This window comes from Tursiops truncatus, chromosome 17 (assembly GCF_011762595.2).
Source record: "Tursiops truncatus isolate mTurTru1 chromosome 17, mTurTru1.mat.Y, whole genome shotgun sequence".
NCBI lineage: Eukaryota > Metazoa > Chordata > Mammalia > Artiodactyla > Delphinidae > Tursiops > Tursiops truncatus.
The window spans coordinates 59538119-59557819 of record NC_047050.1 but is presented as its reverse complement, the minus strand read 5'-3'; the positions used below and the strand labels follow the sequence as shown (position 1 = coordinate 59557819).

General features: G+C 35.2%; 1 protein-coding gene across 11 annotated transcripts in view; it reads left to right on the top strand.

Annotated features, from left to right (window-relative positions):
• The window catches only part of TAF2 (TATA-box binding protein associated factor 2), an 80598-nt gene that overhangs the window by 16282 nt on the left and 44615 nt on the right, over positions 1-19701 (top strand). For 8 of the 11 annotated variants that reach the window (XR_012327327.1, XM_073794681.1, XM_073794683.1 and 5 more), the window contains exons 4-15: positions 932-1050; positions 2382-2523; positions 3748-3979; positions 5174-5358; positions 6670-6783; positions 8385-8484; positions 10118-10203; positions 13318-13453; positions 14461-14615; positions 15270-15384; positions 15736-15845; positions 17716-17781. Coding sequence is in view for 10 of the 11 variants with exons in the window: in XM_073794681.1 (XP_073650782.1) it covers positions 932-1050; positions 2382-2523; positions 3748-3979; positions 5174-5358; positions 6670-6783; positions 8385-8484; positions 10118-10203; positions 13318-13453; positions 14461-14615; positions 15270-15384; positions 15736-15845; positions 17716-17781 (1560 nt within the window). In the remaining variant the exon portion in view is untranslated. Of the gene's footprint in view, positions 1-931; positions 1051-1102; positions 1131-2381; positions 2524-3747; positions 3980-5173; positions 5359-6669; positions 6784-8384; positions 8485-10117; positions 10204-13317; positions 13454-14460; positions 14616-15269; positions 15385-15735; positions 15846-17715; positions 17782-19701 lie in introns of those variants that run through there. The other 3 variants (XM_033842661.2, XM_019932081.3, XM_073794687.1) reach the window with 3 other exon arrangements.

Genomic DNA, 19701 nt, shown 5'->3' with positions numbered 1-19701 from the left:
ATATATATATATATATATATGAGTTATTTTTATGGAATAAAATTAGAAAATCATATGAGAACAGTATTTTCATATTTTCATAAGGCTTCTGTGTATTGTTTTCATTCAGTAGGAAATAAGGCCAAGTACCTATTGAACAAATATTTTTTGAGTGTCCCCTGGCATTTAGGGGATATAACAGTGAACCATCCGAAAGTTCCTCTCCTTCATTAAGGTTACATTGTCATGTACTGGGGAGTGGAGGGGAGCAGTATTAAATTTTGAGGAATTAATTCCCATTCTGATTTGTTTTAAACACCTTAATTTCTATCAGATTATAAAGCTTGTTGAATCCATTCAAATTTTTGCCAGATTGATAAAGAATAATTATTTTTTCAATTCTACGTATATTCTTTACATTTGTATTAGGAAAGTGTAGTGGCTTTGGCATTCTAAAATTAATGAAGGATGTGATAGTCATAATGATCACATAGCATTGGCGAGTAGACTATATATGCCATTGCATTTATAGTTTTTTTTTTGTTTTTTTTTTTTGTTTTTCTTTTCTTTTTTTGCGGTATGTGGGCATCTCACTGTTGTGGTCTCTCCCGTTGCGGAGCACAGGCTCTGGGCGTGCAGGCTCAGCGGCCATGGCTCATGGGCCCAGCCGCTCCGCGGCATGTGGGATCTTCCCGGACCAGGGCACGAACCCGTGTCCCCTGCATTGGCAGGCGGACTCTCAACCACTGCGCCACCAGGGAAGCCCGCATTTATAGTTTAATAGTTTTAGTCTTGGGAAATAGAGCAACAGTTACTTGGCTAAAGAGCATTCCTATGAGTTATGTAAGATGATATAATGGTTACAGACAAATGGTGCCAAGTATTTAAGAAAATGCTTGGTGAAATATATGGCTTATTGTTAAAGCTGGCTTTCTCTTTTTTTTTCCCCCAGGAGAAATCTCAATTATTTTTCCAATGCTTACGCAGCTGCGGTTAGTGCTGTGGATCCTGATGCAGGAAATGGAGAACTTTGCATTAAGGTTCCATCAGAATTATGGAAGCACGTTGATGGTAAAATACCAAGAACATGTTGAGTATACAGTAAAATCATGTTGGATTCAGTGACTAGAAACTTTTCATGAAAATTAATGGTACCTAAATTATAAATTAATCAGTTGAAATACACAGGAGTTGGAAGCTCTTTTTTTCCTTAAAGATAATTGGCTAACAGGAAAATAGCAATCAAGGGCTATGACAAAAAGCAACTCATTTCACTGTTGCTTTTAAAGCGAAAGTTATAAAACAAAAATTAGATGGTTGGAACAATTTGTCAAGATTTGAGAACCCACACAGTATTAACTCAGTTTAGAATTATAGCATTTTATAAAAGGAAGGATCCTAAAAAGTCATCTGATTCAATTCTTTCCTTTTATGGAAGATTAATCTGAGGTTTAAAGAGAGTAAGTGACCTGCTGGATGTCACTAATTAGTAGTAGAGCCAAGGCTAGAATGTAGGGCTGCTAACACCCACTCTGCATACTTTTACTTTGTCTTATTATTTCTGAATCTTCTTTATTTCCTTGTATAAAGTTACAGCCATTATAATTATCATACATAACCTTCTGCCTACCTTTATTTTGCTTTATAAAATTAATCAAGATAAGGAGGTAAAAGACTTTGTTTTGTTTTTGCTCTTTTTGGATAGTTTGTATGTGTATATGGTGGGGGGAGGGGTTTACCTTGCAGGGGGGTTGCCTAGTTTAGGGTGCAGGCGTGGAAGGTCATCGCTACATGTTCACGGGTTGGAGAAAATCCATATGGTTTAATGTTTTGAGGGAAATTAAAAGGAACATCTTTCTTTAATCTTACAGAAGCAACACGTATTTATTACTTAGAAATCAAACATAGTAAATAATGCTGCATGATGTAAATTTTCGGATAGTCCTTCCCTCCTACCCCACTCCGTACTCCTTAAAGTCACAAGTAGGGTTAACAATCTGTGCGAGAATGTACTAAGAGAACAAACTTGAAAAGTAAGTTTTGAATTGGATCTGGAAGGCCTTAGCTATGTGGTAGTTTTAAACTCTTTTCTTTAGGCAGTATAGCATTGTCAGAAATGTTGAGAGGGGGATGTGGTCTGACCAGTATTTTGGGAGAACACAAGTAGCAGTGACTAGAATTGAGTGGAGGTAAGAACACCAGTGGAAGCAGACTGTTGAGTTCCTTATAGGCAAAGAGATGGTAAAAGCCTAAACTAGGTTAAGTAGTGTGATCTTTTATGTAAAGCTCAGCCTTTGATTCCCACTTTATGTTCAGTGCAAGTCTTTGCCCTTATTATATCGACCACTGTTACCTAATTATATTTTTATATATCAATGTATGTATGTATTTATTTGTTGCAGAATTAAAGGTGCTAAAGATACACATCAATTTTTCTTTGGATCAGCCAAAAGGAGGTCTTCATTTTGTGGTACCCAGTGTAGAGGGAAGTATGGCAGAGAGAGGTGCTCATGTTTTCTCTTGTGGGTATCAAAATTCCACAAGGTAGATTACTAATTCTTACGTATTTCAGTTGATTTCATTTTTTCAATTGCATTTTTTTCTATGAATATGCAATACATGTATTTAGTGTAAAATGAGAAGTATGAGCTTGATCCCCAACTACTTGAACCTCTTCTGAATCTTGTTCCTCTTCAATCCTGTCTTCCCTCCTTTCCTTTTCAAGTCTACTGTTCTAAAGTTGTCTCAATTCTTTCATTTTTTAAACTTTCGTATTGAAGTAAAACATACAGAAAATTACACGAATTGTAAATAGAAAGCTCAATACATTTTCACAAGTGAACAAACTCGTGTAATTCACACTCACATCAAGAAAAAGAACATTAACATTACCAGCATCGCAGAGTACCCCTTCTACCCACCTCCATTCACTCTTGCCCACCTGATAGCCTCCTGCCCTAGGGCAACCACCATCCTGATATCTAAAATACTGTAGATTGATTACACCTATCTTTGAACTTTATTAAATGGAAGCATATGCCTTATGCTCTTTATATCTGCCTTTCTTGTGTAACATTGTGGTAGTGAGATGTACCTTTATTGTTGCATGTAATTGTAGTTCATTCTCATAGCTCTGCAGTTAACCATGTTATTGAAATATTATGTTATGTGTAGTCTCCTCAGATTATTAACTCCTCCAAGCCAGGGATGATGTCTTATGTTTCTCTGTGTTTCGGTAACAAATACAGACCCTGGCACATAGTAAAACCTGATCTGAATAGAACATTGAATAGAAATTTTATGTCTGGCTTTACCAGCATTGTTTGAATTTATGCAATGCATCACATACTCCAGAAAAGCAGTTTCCTGACATTATGGAATAGATTCTGAATATTGTACTTTTAAAAACTTTTTTGTAAGCATTTTTAGTTTCCAAAAATGAATGCTACGTAAAAACTGACTATGAATATACAAGTAAAAATTATTTTTAATTAAAAAATTGGAAACTAAGAATTGCTTACCTCTTTTCAGGGTTTAAACTGGAGGGTACTACATGATATATTTTATTAATATTGCCAATAATATTTGGAGACAGAACTTTATCTTTAATCACATTCTTTCAGGTTGCTCAGTAAAAAACATCAGTGGGCAGATAGCTAAAATTTCTTCTTGTGCATGTTCTGTAAATGTTAAAATAACTTATATGTGGCAGAAACAATGTAGGTTATACTTTCAACATGTTTTCTGCACTGTTGATCTTTTTTCTAGATTTTGGTTCCCATGTGTTGATTCATACTCTGAATTATGTACATGGAAATTAGAATTTACAGTGGATGCTGCAATGGTGGCTGTTTCCAATGGAGATTTGGTGGAGACAGTGTATACCCATGATATGAGGAAGAAAACCTTCCATTACATGCTTACCATTCCAACAGCTGCGTCGAATATCTCCTTGGCCATTGGACCTTTTGAAATACTTGTAGATCCATATATGCATGAGGTAAATCATAGCTTCTTGCTTCTTTCCCTCCCACTCTTTCATGCCTAATCAGAAGAATATTAATTAAATACTAAGTTTTTCTTAATTGTTCTTTCAACTGTTAGAACTATCACTAGAGAGAAAAGGTTTCTTTATCTGAAATATATAATGACATGCAGTTTGGGCCCTGACCACTAATGTTAAATAAATGCTCACCGTTCACTTACGGTAGTCTCTAATCTGTTCTTTTATAATGTTGTCAGAAGGATAGTTTTTTTATTGTATATTAAAAACTTTCCTTGCCTCCATATCCTGCAGTAATCAAATTTCTTTAGCATGGCTTTCAAGAGCTTCTAGAATTTGACCCTAATATTCCTTTCTAGCTTTTTCCTCATTACTTTTCTATTTATGGTTGTTATATTCAATATAGTTTACTTAGATTTTTTTCTGACCAGACCATATTTTTTCCCGTCTTTGACTGTTTGGGATGTCCTCTTTTCCTCCTCTCCTTACCTATGAAACTTTTGTTCAATTCATAAAGATTAGCACAAATGTAGTCTTCATGAAACCTTGCTGAGTCATTCTAGTCAGAGTGATATGTCATTATTGATGTTGTTCATTTGGCACAGAATCATAATAAGAGACAGTGAGACAGTATGTGATATTTGAGTGTCTGTGTCCAAAGTGGGATGTAATGTAAGATGTAATTATTTCTGTTGCTGATATTTCTTATCTCCTCACTACCAGTAAGCTTCCCTGCAGTTTTCATATTGTTTTTTATATGTACTGAAGATAGTATAATGACTGTTAATTATTTAAGATAGTACTATGATGTGCAGTATTCACTAGGTTAGATATTTATGAATCAAAGGCAGGTTTACAATAAACCTTGGAAATTTAGATTGTTTTGTATGCATATGCAAAAGAAACTTTAATTTGGAACCAAAGTTATTATTTTCATTGGGTCTAAGCATTTCAGACTTATAATCCATCATGAATTTAAGTCTTAAGTGTAATGAATATTTTGTAAGCATAGTAAATAGTCACTAATTTCATACCAGTATTTTCTCTCAGTGCCATGGATTTGTTAAAAAAAAAAAAGGTGGGGGGGAGGGATTTATATGCAGCTTCATTTATAACTGAGATATTTAGGAAATTTAAGATTTCAGTTAACTCTTTTATTTAATGATCTTGTTCCCTGCTTTTTATTTTTAGGTTACTCATTTTTGTTTACCTCAGCTTCTTCCATTGCTTAAACATACCACGTCGTATCTTCATGAAGTTTTTGAATTTTATGAAGAAATTCTTACATGTCGATACCCATATTCTTGTTTTAAGACTGTATTCATCGATGAGGCTTATGTTGAAGTGGCTGCTTATGCTTCCATGAGCATTTTTAGGTTTGTATCCAAATTCAAAAGGCCTAAAATAGGTTAATGATGTGAAGATAGGTTATTTATTTTGTGATCAATTTTTAAAATTATTTATTTATTTAATTTATTTATTTTTGGCTGCGTTGGGTCTTTGTTGCTGTGCGCGGGCTTTCTCTAGTTGTGGGAGCGGAGGCTACTCTTCGTTGTGGTGTGCAGGCTTCTCATTGTGGTGGCTTCTCTTGTTGCAGAGCATGGGCTCTAGGTGCACGGGCTTCAGTAGTTGTGGCTCGCGGGCTCTAGAGCGTAGGCTCAGTAGTTGTGGCACACGGGCTTAGTTGCTCCGCGACATGTAGGATCTTCCCAGACCAGGGCTTGAACCCGGGTCCCCTGCATTGGCAGGCAGATCCTTAACCACTGCACCACCAGGGAAGCCCCTGTGATCAATTTTAAGATGCAGTTTGAACCTTTTCCCTTCAATTTAGTTATGGTTGGCTTTGTAGAAAATCCAGTGTTTTCAAAATTGAAAAATGTAGAAAAGCATAAAGAGGAACATTTCAAAATAACCCAAAAGATTCATAGTATCTTTATCCAGAATTAACTGATACTAATTTTTACATATGTGTTTTAGTCTCTTTTTGGCTTATGCATTAAAAACAAAAATGATGCAAGTTACTATATGGGTATCTAGTGAGGTTTTTGTCCTAGCACTATTTAAAAATTTATTGATATCATCAGAAATTTGTATGCAAAAAAAAAAAAGTTTTATTTCTTTTTTCTTTTACCCTCTTTACCTCCCTCCCTTCTTTCATTCCTTGAAAAGTGCCAAATTTAGAAGTTGTATGTCTCAGGGTCAGTCATTTTTTTGGGGGGGTCTATTTTCTCTTCTGTAAAATGGACATAGTAATAGTGTTCTTGCATTCTTCCGAGTTGTTTAGACAATCTGATGGGTCAGTGCATTTGAAAGTAAATAATATAGCACAAAACATTAAAGTATTATTAGGAAAAGATTTTTGAAATTAGAAGAACCCTTCATAAAAAGGTTAGTCTCTGCTTAACATATCAGTTTCTGATTGATGCTACAACCCCCTACCCTCCTAAAAGGGTATTTATATTTTTCATGGAAATAAGTGGGAAACATTACAGTCCTTGCTTTAAACAAAAGTTATTAAGATTATGAATTTCAACTAAAATTGTAAAAGCTGTTGGGGACAGTATTCTGGTTTTTCTCTTTTATGTGTTAATTGAATTCTGTTATTTTAAAAGTGTGATTATTTTATTTTGATTGAATAATTATTTATTTCTTGGTTATAATGAGCTGTCTCTTCTTTTAAATTCCAGCACAAATCTGTTACACAGTGCCATGATTATAGATGAGACACCTTTGACTAGAAGGTGTTTAGCCCAGTCCTTGGCCCAGCAGTTTTTTGGATGTTTCATATCCAGAATGTCTTGGTGAGTAATTTCAAAGTTTACAACTACTGAGAAGAATCAGGAAAGTTTATTTTTATTTTCTTTTCCTGCAGTGTAAGTTGAACTTTGTCCTAACTGCAGATAATTAACAGACACTATTATATATATTTAAAGAAAAGTAATCAGTATAAATTTCATCCTAAATTTTTGGCCATGTCCTCAGTATATCAATAGAGTTAATTTTGTAATATGCAATAAGAATAAGGTAAGAATTTTGATAACATCAGTTTCTTAAAGAACTAAATAAATACTGTAGATACAAGGACTTCAGTGTACAGAGAACTATAGTTAGAATTCTGATGTCAGTATTCAGTGCAATTGGTAATACTTAAGGTAAAATAATGGTCCTCTACAATAGTGATGATGCTATAGGGATTTTCCTGTTAGTTCCTAGATTTGTACTAATTTACTTGAAAGATGTGAGAAATACAACACTTTATTTTCTTTTTTAAACTTGAGGTGAATTTGAAGAAATAGACAAAATTCCCTTAAGACTATAACTTATGATTATAATATATAGTATGTAAGTCTTGGTGTCTTTTTCTTTCTTTCTGGAGGGGAAAGGGTGGCGGGTAAGGCCTCTTGATTTGTAATTTTCCTAAGACATAGTTTCATTAAAGGATAGTATCTGGAACATGATAGACAAAATGTTTTAATGAACGAATGAATGAATGGATAAACATAAGAATAAATGAATGAAAGGTGTCATTGCCTTTCCACTTAAGAAACTAAAAAATAAGTAATTAAACTTGAGGTCTTAGAATCTCACTGATAATTATGCATGGGATTGGTAATAAAAGAATGTGGACTTTTAAGAATTGAGCAGTATTGGGGCTTCCCTGGTGGCACAGTGGTTAAGGATCCGCCTGCCAATGCAGGGGACCCGGGTTTGAGCCCTGTTCCGGGAAGATCCCACATGCCGCAGAGAAGCTGAGCCCGTGCGCGACAACTTCTGAGCCTGCGCTCTAGAGCCCGCAAGCCACAACTGCTGAAGCCTGCGTGCCTAGAGCCCGTGCTCTGCAGCAAGAGAAGCCACCACAGTGAGAAGCCCAGGCACCACAATGAAGAGTAGCCCTCGGTTGCTGCAACTAGAGAAAGCCCGTGCACAGCAACGAAGACCCAACGCAGCCATAAATCAATCAATCAAATCAATCAATCAAAAAAAAAAGAAAGAATTGAGCAGTATGGTCCTGGCTATGGGCACCTCTTTCCTTAGAGGCAGACAGTATGGGCAGACTTGGGTATAAGGGAAGCAGCACTGCCAGAGCAAAGCACAAACATAGGTACCTTGAGCCAAGAGTATAAAGTGGTCTTATAATTAAGTTGATGCCAGATGTGAAGAAGGTACAATGAATGGATAGGCAGAATTCAGTCAGAGGAAGTGGGAAAACCAAATGGTTTGATAACTTTCATTTTCTTTAAGAAGGCAGAGAAGTACATGCTAATGCTTGTTCTGTTACCCTCTTTGGCCTTTGGCCAAAAATATCTGAAGAATTTTTATTATTAAAATAATAAAATTTATTATATTTTATTTATATTAAAAATATATAAAATAATGTATTATTATTTGACTTTTTGTTTAGGTCTGATGAATGGGTATTGAAGGGAATTTCAGGCTATATTTATGGTCTCTGGATGAAAAAAACTTTTGGTGTTAATGAATATCGCCATTGGATTAAAGAGGTAAAAGCAACTAGATCCATTTTCCACTTAGAAGTCAATAAGACATGTTAGTGTTCTCCAGATTTTCAAGTCGTGTGTCCTTTATTTTTTAGTAACTATAAAATACTTACTGTCATTTGAAAGTCCTTGAGTTTTTCCAGCAAAATGAGAAGCATTTTACAGAGAAAGACTAATGGTCTATTTTATCTGCTTTCCATTGTCAGTGTTGGCCTCCAAAGACTTTTTTGCTAAGGACGAGAATATTTAAGCTCCTTAAACATCAAGTTAGTTGTTAGATATATTCCAGCTCCTCATAGTAGTCATTTTTAATGTAATTTTGTGCTTTCTAAATTTGTTTAGGCTGAGAACCTAGATTCTGGAGTCAGTTTGCTTTTCATTTTGCTTCAGACATTCACAAGCTTTATTTATGATTTTGCTTAATCTTTCCAAGCGTCTTTTGTATAAGGAGAGTAAAGTAGTAGTAGTATCTACTACTACTAGTAGTATCTACTGCTACTACTAGTATGGACAGGGATTGTGAGACGTTATACGTGTAATGTGCATAGTGCCTACGTCATAATAAGTACTTATTGTATGTTGGCTAGTCCTTCAGTGTATTTATGTTCTCTGTCATTTTCACATCTTTTCCCATTATTTAAAGATTTGGCCAAAAAGAGAAAGTCAGTTGTATTTTGCCTAGCCCATTCTGTTCATATACATTTTAATCATATCATGTTTGTCTTCTCACCTCTCAGGGGGAAAAATTTCAGCCTTTAATAGCCTCATTAAATAGACCCCCTCTATCCTCCTTTTCTCATTTTATATACCTTCACCATCTAAACCTAAACTTAAGTAAGCCAAAAAGTAATTGCAAAAGATTTCAAATATTGAGAACTATGAAAGATTCATACATCTAGAACTGAAGAGTCCATTTTTAATTTCAAAAACTTAAAGTGTTTCAGGCACTGTTACAAACATTTTATAAATAGTAACTATCTTAATCCTCCTAACTACTCTTATTATTTGCATTTTACAGATAAGGAAACTGAGGCACAGAGAGGTTAAGTTATTTGGCTAAAGTTACACAGCTAGTAAGTAGTAGAGCCAGGATTCAAACCCGGCTTTTAACCACTTCATTATGATTTTTCCCACTTCTCTGTACTGCTTGTATGTTACCTAAACTAGTCATGAATTTCCAGCACAGTTGTGTTGTCTTTTTCCACTTAAACTTTTATTTTTTCATTTTGATCTGTCATATTAAAGAAAACTAGAGAAGTTTTAAAATTATAGATCCTGTCATAATTTTATCCCTATTTGTTTTTACTTGCTTAAATCCTCCACCAGAAGCAAAATACAGAGAAGGAAGAAATAAACTTGGAGAACAGGTCAGAGAGGCTGGGGAGAGCCATTAGGAAAACTTGCCAGGCTACTGGCCAGCCCTAAAGTCACAAAGTAGAGAAGGTTTTTTGGCTCTATCATTATTCGGCCAGTTGTGTAGTCTGCTTTGTTTATAACATAAACTACCCTTCAAATACATTTCATTTATTTTCAGAAATTTACATTCTGATTCCAGGAAATTGGAAACCACAGTTGAATTCTAAAATTTGATATGTAAAATAATTTTCACTGACCCCTATTTTTATGTCTTTTTAAGGAGCTGGACAAAATAGTGGCATATGAACTAAAAACTGGTGGAGTTTTATTACATCCCATATTTGGTGGAGGAAAAGAGAAGGATAAGTATGTTTATTGTTCAGAGATACTACAAACCTTGTTTTATGGGATTAATCTTTTAGGATCACTTGTATGTGTATCGAGGCCCACACAGGCCAAAGAAGTGTTAATAATGGTCTGTAATAATACTGAGCCCATAGACATCGGTAGTATTCTAATTACTCCTTTCATTACTATTGCATGTGATGACTGTAAATGGATTTAAGCATTAAAAAAAGACTAAAAATAATAAAGCTTTTTTCTTTTTTCATGTTAATTTCCTAATGCTAATATATTGTACTATTCTCATAAATGTTTAAAAATAATAGAAAAGGCTAAGTAGATGATTTCAGCATCAACACATCCTACCTATACCTGTTTATCTGAATAGTCAGCTACCTAGACACTTATTTACTCTTTCCTTTTCTTTTTTTTTTTTGGCGATACACGGGCCTCTTACTGTTGTGGCCTCTCCCGTTGCGGAGCACAGGCTCCGGACGCGCAGGCTCAGCGGCCATGGCTCACGGGCCCAGCCACTCCGCGGCATGTGGGATCTTCCTGGACCGGGGCACGAACCCATGTCCCCTGCATCGGCAGGCGGACTCAACCACTGCGCCACCAGGGAAGCCCCCCCCCCTTTCCTTTTATTTCCCTTTTTCTCACTTTCCTTCTTTTCTTTCCCTTTCTATTTTTTAGCAAGTCACTGAGACAACCACTTATAACAACATAATGGTACTAGCAGGGATTCTTATTTGTTCTAGGGTCCATTAATTCCCTAAGGGAATATGGATTGAATTGGATGGGAAAGTTTTTCTGTATTTTTTACTCACCATTAACTGAAATTTTATATTTCTTTTAATTATGACTGTAGGTAACAGACAGTGCTGTGACTTTGTCAACAGTAGAAATCGTGGATGTTTTCTTGTCACATTTTAATTGTTAGCAAGTATCTTGAAATATTCTTTGCACTCATTACCTTAAAATTAGTACAGTAGACCACTGCTAGGTCTTGTTATTTAATGCATTAATAAACTAGCACATATGTTGGTAATGTCATAGTTTTAAAAAATATTTTGATAACTGTATTTCATTATAATTGGTTTCCTTTGTAAACCTGTGTATTTTATTGTGCACATTTAAAAGCAGTTTTTTCTGTGGTCCGTAGGATTAACCAGACTACCCAAGTGTCTAAAAGTACAACAAAGGTTAAGAAACTGCAAGTTGTATAATCAGTAGTCTTTTCTTTGGTGGAAGTATGGTCACTGAGACAAGATTAGGTCAGTGGCAAGGCATAGGAATTTGGAGTTAGACAGACTTGGATTTTTGTAGTTACTGATTTTTGTGAGCCTAGAAAATTGTATAACCTTTGTGAGTGTGTGCGTTTTAACGTGTAAAACAACGATTATCCATCTTAACCATGTTGGTTGCCAGGATTACTTGAGGTAAAGCTTTATACATAGTATGCACTCATTAAAATGTTAGTTCCTTTCACTTTCTTCTCTTGACTGCCTGCTATATGGCAGTTTCCCAGCATATAATTAGAGCATTCCCATTGTGTGTAAATAATTATTTACACTAAATGCTTTTACCTTTGTTCTGTCCATTTATTTAGTTCCTTTTGTATGTTTGATTTTCAAAATTTATGTATAAAAGCAACACATGAACGCATGCTCTTTGAAGAGATTCAAAACAAGACAGTTCAGAAGCATGTGGAGTAAAAAGTAAAAGATCTTTTTTAGCCCTCTTACCACTTCTCACTCCCATCACTTCCTCTCCTTGGAGATAACCTGATTATAAATTTGGTATATTCCAGACCTCTTTTTTTTTCTGGTCTTTATTTATGTGTATATGGCAGTTACAAAATACAATTTAGTCATGCGTGTTACTGTGTACTTCTCTTTTTTTTAAAAATTAACCGTATCTGTATTTTGGCAAGCATTCTGTGTGACTGTATGTGAATTTACTTTGTTCTATTTATATGCTATATAGTATTCCATTATACCTTGGAATTTATTTAACCTTTTTCATATTGCTGTCCATAAGCCCAGAAGTAATAGTGGAGTATAAAAGTAATTTTTCGGGCTTCCCTGGTGGTGCAGTGGTTGAGAGTCCGCCTGCTGATGCAGGGGACACAGGTTCGTGCCCCAGTCCGGGAAGATCCCACATGCCGCGGAGCGGCTGGGCCCTTGAGCCATGGCCGCTGAGCCTGCGCGTCCGGAGCCTGTGCTCCGCAACGGGAGAGGCCACAACAGTGAGAGGCCCGTGTACTGCAAAAAAAAAAAAGTAATTTTTCAAATATCAAATTACAAAATTTTATATTTCAGTATGCCATGCTTTTTTAAGGAAGTGTAATGACTATTCTTACACGTTGATTGTGAGAGTATAATTTGGTACACTGATTTTGAAGGGTAAATTGTTAGTACCGATCAGAATTTTAAAATGGGTAATTTTTAGATTCAGCAATTCAACTTCTGAGTATGTTATCATATAGAAATTATTCTCCTAGATATTTGCCATACAGAAATACTGCACATGTATGAAAAGATAATCACTGTAGCATTATTTGAAATAATAAAGTATAAACACCTTAAATGTTCATGTATGTTGTAAATATTTTCTACAGACTGTACCTATCTTTTAATTTACTGATGATCTCATGTCAGAATTTTTAATTTTTACATAGTCTGGTCTATATGTCCTCTGGATTTTATATTTTTCCTTGTGAAGATTTTTCCCACCCCAAAATTCTGAAAGAAATTTTTTTCCTTTATTTTCTTCTAGTACTTTTATAGTTGTTTTTGTTTAAGATATATAATCCATCTTGAATGTTTTTTGTATATGCTTTAACCTGGGGCTGTTGATTGGAATTGCATTGATTGTATGGATGAATTTGGAAAGCATTGAAATATTTACACTATTGTGTCTTCCTACCAGGAGGTTGGCATGTGTTTCTGTTCATTCAGATTTTCCTTTATGTCTAGTTAAGTTATTTTTAGATGTTTCCTAGTCTTCGTTGCTCTCATATTAAGGAAACTGCTAAGGTATTCCCATGGGGTTTTGGATTTATTGTCTTGATGTAGCTATGAAATTTATTGTTTATTTAATTCAAATTTGTTATATTAAATCTGTTTATTTTTTTAGTCCAGCATCCCATCTACACTTTTCCATAAAGCATCCACATACGCTTTCCTGGGAATACTACACTATGTTTCAGTGTAAAGCTCACCTTGTGATGAGATTGATTGAAAACAGGATCAGTATGGAATTTATGTTACAAGTAAGTATTAAAGAACTTAACAATTGTAAAGAAAGATCTGTTCTATATGTATATAATCTGAATACTATTCTGTAGAATAGGAGTCAGGGCATCCAATTAGCCGTTTGCCCAGTAAGTAACCTGTTCTTTTTGTTTGTGTTTCCTCAGATGTAGAGTGGGTATGAATACTTGACCCACTTAATGCAGGATTTTTATGAAGATAAAACTAAAATGTGAGGTTAAGAGTAAAACCTGTTTATGCTATGATTTTGTGTTTGGCATTATTTAGAATATTAAGGATGAAGTGCCATTTACAAATATTTTCAATAGAAAAAAGCACATTTATCTAAAAGATGGTTATTTTTGCTATCGCTAAATTCTGCCATATGTCTTAAGCAAGTTTTGGCGGAAATAGTTGATATGTACTAGTTGAGGTAATAGAAAGCCAGTTGTATTATAAATGTTCAGCTATTCTTTTTCCATTGATAATATTCTTAGAGGTAAGTGGAAAATAACTTTTTAGTAATCTTTTTTTAAAAAGCATTTTAAATTTGCCTTAAAGTTAAGTTTCTTGAATCCTTCTGTCCTTTATCTTACCTTTAAAGAACAGAAATATTAAATGAGATGTGGTCTGTAAAGAGCCGGTTCACTTCTTAGAGTGGTATAAATGCAAATGAGTGTTCTCAACTTCTTAAAGAACGTATGGTTCCTATGTAAAGCTCGTAGCACAGTATGTTATAGGTGTTGTATAGTATTATAGCTCTTAAAAACACAGTATTCATTGTCTGGCCAGGATGTCATTAAAATTCAATTATATTTAGAGGAAGAATGATTTTATAGTCTGGCTGTTTAAATCTTTTCATGCTTCCACTGCTAATAGTCTTTAATTAAAACAATCAATGAAGTAAATGTGAAATTGTCTTTTGTAATTGTCTGTAATAAAGTTATAATGCAAAGTGGGAATAGTACAGAATTGCAAGCAATGTATATTATCTTATACAAACTAAATGATACTTTGATTCTTGCAGGTTTTCAATAAACTGCTAAGTTTGGCTAGTACTGCTTCATCTCAGAAGTTCCAGTCACATATGTGGAGTCAGATGTTGGTTTCCACATCTGGATTTTTGAAATCCATCTCGAATGTCTCTGGCAAAGACATCCAGCCTTTAATAAAGCAGTGGGTGTATCCTTTTCAATAGCAGTTCAGCAAAGGAGGGAAGGTTATGTGTATAAGGGGAAGGAGGAAGAAAAGGGCTTTGCGGGATGAAAGGAGGTAAGTAATAGTAGAAATAACCAGGAACTGTAAATCATTTCCTCTAAGGTGCCTACTAAGTATTGAGACACACATACATACACATCTGTATTTGTAAAATTTGGCATAATTTTAAAGTACCTTTTAGTGTGTGAGTATAGCAATAGGTTTGATGGTGAGGGAGGTAAATAATCCACCAGACAGGCCTGTAGGATTACTTGTAAGATGCAGTGGTCTGGTGACTTCTAGATGTGGTTAGAGGTTGGCACAATTTGAGTGGTATCTTGGAACTTTTCAATTGTTACATTTTTTTCATTTCAAGGCACTATATTAGTAACCCAGTAGAGTGGTTTTGCTTCTTTCAAAAAAACTAATTTCTTAATGTTTCAGAATTTCTTTTTAAATCTGGGGAAACATTTTTCACAAGAATTTTGAATACTTTGCCACCTGGTTTAGAGTGGAGTACGCTCTTAAGCTTTGAACCGGGGGGAATGCATTTGAAAATTATTACTACCCTAATGAATAATTTATTTTGTTTAGTACGTATTTATTTTAGTATGCAAAAATTCCTTTACAATTCTTCAGAGACCAGAGCGGAGTGGTAAAATTTTATGGAAGTTTTGCCTTTAATAGAAAACGAAATGTCTTGGAATTGGAAATAAAACAAGATTATACATCTCCTGGAACTCAGAAATATGTGGTAAGGTTTTTTTCCAAAATGGCCTCCTGCACTGCTTTCTCGCCAGTTTAAATAAAGGAAGGGTTTATGGTTGGGGAGCTGGTTGGAAGTTTCATAGTGAGATTTTGTTTGCAAAGAATGAAATTGAGAAAACACCGTCAGGGAAGGGAGAAGAGGGTTGCTGATACAGATCTTGGAGGAAACAAATTCTCCCAATTATCCCCAGCTCTGGTACCAGCTGCCTTTCTGTGTCTCCACATGGAGGTCTTGTATAGTGTTATATTATATCTTGATATATATACCTGTACACATAAGAACACACATTGGTTTTTTTTCTAGTACTATCTTTGAACAGTATGTTTCTTTTTAAAGGGACCACTTAAAGTGACAGTACAGGAGTTAGATGGATCCTTCAATCATACATTGCAAATTGAAGAAAACAGTCTTAAACATGATATACCCTGCCATTCCAAAAGCAGAAGGTAGGCATTGGATCATAACTATAAACTTCAGTCTCACAGATTAAAATGCCAAAATAAAAACCCTAATGTATACCTAATTTTTAAGTAGAGAACATGTTATCTAGTATTTTCCCCCCCCCCTTTTACTTCAAGTTAGTATTACCAAACGTTCTTTTTTTTTTTTTTAATTTATTTATTTTTGGCTGCGTTGGGTCTTCGTTGCTGTGTGCAGGCTTCTCATTGCAGTGGCTTCTCTTGTTGCGGAGCGTGGACTCTAGGTGTGCAGGCTTCATTAGTTGTAGCACACGGGCTCAGAAGTTGTGGCCTGTGGGCTCTAGAGCACAGGCTCAATAGTTGTGGTGCACGGGCTTAGTTGCTGTGCGGCATGTGGGATCTTCCCGGACCAGGGCTTAAACCCATGTCCCCTGCATTGGCAGGCAGATTCTTAACCGCTGTGCCACCAGGGAAGTCCCCAAACATTCTTTATTTGCTTTCTGTTCTTGACAACATTTGTATCCTTAGAATTAAATAATTAATTTTAAAATTTAGGTTTGGGAATCCTTATTTTGTAGGGACAGGGGGAAGTGGAATGGAAGTTCGAGTTTTTGGAGCCAGGAAAACTTCAAGACAAATCTCTTAGGTTCATTCTTATTAGTCTCATTTGATTAATGTCTATAGAAAATATTGGGGAAATGATCATTGACTATAAGGAGAGTAGCTGAATACATATGTCACGAAAAGCCCCTGCATCTTCTTTACTACGTCTCCTTTACTGTCCCTTTTCTCTGTATCACCATGCCCTGAAAGAACATTCTTGATGTCTTTCAAAGGCACGTTACCAGTTTACTTAAAAAATGTCCAATGGTTCATCTTTTGTTTAATATATTTTTTCTTTACCACTTTTTTTGTTTTTTAATTCAGCTATTAGCATATGCTCTGAATAGTGAAAGGAATGTGTAGTAATATCAAAATTTCAGGGACAGAAGTCTTATACTTATGACTATACTTAGGTTATCTCACACAGACAAGAATGTCAGTTGATTTTGAAGGCGTTTAGAGAACTTGATTCTGAAATCTCTGTAATCATTCTCTGTGAAAATTCTTTCTTAGTTCAAAGTGAAATTCTTCTTCTTTTTGTCCTGTGCACCTTTGAAATTGAGAACATCTGATTGCTACCCTTTTCATAATATTTCCTTTGTTTTGTTTTCTCTGTAGTAATAGCACATCATTTATGTATCCTTTGGTGTGAGGAACATAAAAAGACTGTGCTCTCTTTTCCTATTTTGTCCTCATGTGACCATGCATTTAGTGTAGTGTCCAGTAGATTTTATGATTCAGGAGTAATTTGCATGGAAGCAGTTGCTTTTGTTTTGGCTTATCTTAAATCTTGTGCATATTAATTAATTATACATATTAATTAGTACTGTTAAGATGTTTTGTGGTTTACCACTTGCTTTATTTCATATAGGACAGCACCTTGCATGTACATAACATGTTCAGAATTATACATGTCTCATTTCAGGCCTGGTTATTTTTTCGTTTTTTTATAAAGGATTTCCTTATTTGGTAGATCTCTTATCTTTCTGTATAAAACTTCCAGGTACCAGTTTTTGGGAATATATATATGTTTTAAGTTAACATTTAGTTGTATATTTCTGATTTTTGTTAAACTTTGATCAGGAAGACATTTTAATATCATTTACTTCATTCCCTTCAGTTTCAAAATAGACAGGTTTTGTGGTGTTTAAATTCCATTACATTTTCTATCTCTTCCTCCTTAGGATATCTTTCAACACTATGTGAAATTCTTAATTTGAACTTCAGCTGCTCTTTATCTGTTTTCAGAATTGGAAATGTCACAATTTTCAGACTTACTTTTCCTTAAATGTAGGAATAAGAAGAAAAAAATTCCACTGATGAATGGAGAAGAAGTTGACATGGATCTTTCTGCAATGGAGTAAGTTAGTTACTTAAGTTTAAGGATATAACATTTTCTGCATTCTCATTTGTCTTGTAATATATTTACATCTAAAAGTATGTAAATGTCCTGAAATTAGTACATTTAATACTTTTAGAAGGCAATAAAAACCTTTTGTTGAAAACAAATTTTAACATAAAATTATAATTACTCAAAGAGAGAAAAGTGAATCTAGCCTGGCCCAGGTGAAATTCAGAGGAAGTAGCCTTGAATTAGTTTTCTTGCTTCCCTCGTGGCCTCTAGAGCATTGCTTCTCAAACTGAAGTGCGTGTAAGTCACTTGGGGAATCTTCTTAAAATTCAGTTTCTGACCCAGCTCTTCACTAGTGGGTCGTGATAGTTTGCATTTCCAGTGAGTTCTCAGATGTTATTGGTTTTCTTTGTCTTTGGACAAAGCCCCAGGGCACTTTGAGACTTGCTATGTTTGCAAAAAACAATTTAAATATCATTGTAAAAATTTTGTGGTAATATTTATTGATTGACAGGCATTTTATTTTTAAATATAATGTAGCTCAGAGTTTATTTCGCCCATCCATATTGTGCCTGTGTAGTTTTTATAAAACATCTGTAATTATTTACTAACTTGGTTACCAAATATCACTTCTATTTATTACACAGTTTATATAATCTTTCCATATTAAGTCCTTGCCTGTAGTAAGTACCCAGTAGTATTTGTTGAATTGAGTTTATATTTCAGGTGGTGTTCTTTGATAAGAGTGTTAGACTAGATTTTTAGGCTGGTTGCTTTTCTCTTTTTTGGCCATGCCCCAGGCGGCATGAGAAATCTTAGTTCCCCAACCAGGGATCAAACCCGAGCCCTGTGCAGTGGAAGTGTGGAGTCTTAACCACTGGACCACCAGGGAAGTCTCTAGACTAGATTTTTAAAACTGTTCTTGTTACTTTGAGAGGTACATGAGGATAAATTTATGCTATACCTCTGAACTATGATTTCAGAACTTTGTTTGATAAAAATGATCATGAGTCTAGCATTTTTTAAAAAATAAGTCAGCTAAACAAATTAATTTAATAAATTAATAAGAAATAATTTTATCTGGGACTTCCCTGGTGGTCCAGTGGCTAAGACTCTGCACTTCCAATGCTGGAGGCCTGGGTTCGATCCCTGGTCAGAGAACTAGATCCCACATGCCACAACTAAGAGTTCGCATGCTGCAACTAAGAGTTTGCATGCCGCAAGTAAAGATCCCGCATGCCACAACGAAGATCCCGTGTGCCACAGCTAAGACTGGATGCAGCCAAATAAATAAATTAGTTAATTAAGAAAAAAAAGAAATGTTTATTTTAGTTACAGATTGATGTCTCATAAAGAGTGGCATTTATAGCCATTGGCAAGTATTAGACTTTAGGAAGTAAAATGAAGAAATTTGGTCCAATTTCCCCTTTTCACATCATACAATCACTAATCAAAATCCCCAAATTAATATTTTCAGATGGATTTTTTTGTTTCAACAAGATCAATATAGGGCTACCCTGGTAGCGCAGTGGTTAAGAATCCGCCTGCCAATGCAGGGACACGGGTTCGAGCCCTGGTCTAGGAAGATCCCACATGCCGTGGAGCAACTAAGCCCGTGCGCCACAACTACTGAGCCTGAGCTCTAGAGCCCGCGAGCCACAACTATTGAAGCCCGCACCTAGAGCCCGCGCTCTGCAACAAGAGAAGCCACCGTGATAAGAGAAGCCTGCACACTGTAACGAAGAGTAGCCCCCGCTTGCTGCAACTAGAGAAAGCCCACATGCAGCACCGAAGACCCAACACAGCCAAAAAAAAAAACAAATATATAAATAAATTTATAAAAAAAAGGATCCATATAGATGGACATTGTGAGAAACTTGAAATTCATATTAAACATAATGAGAAAATTGTCAACGTGATCTTTAAAAA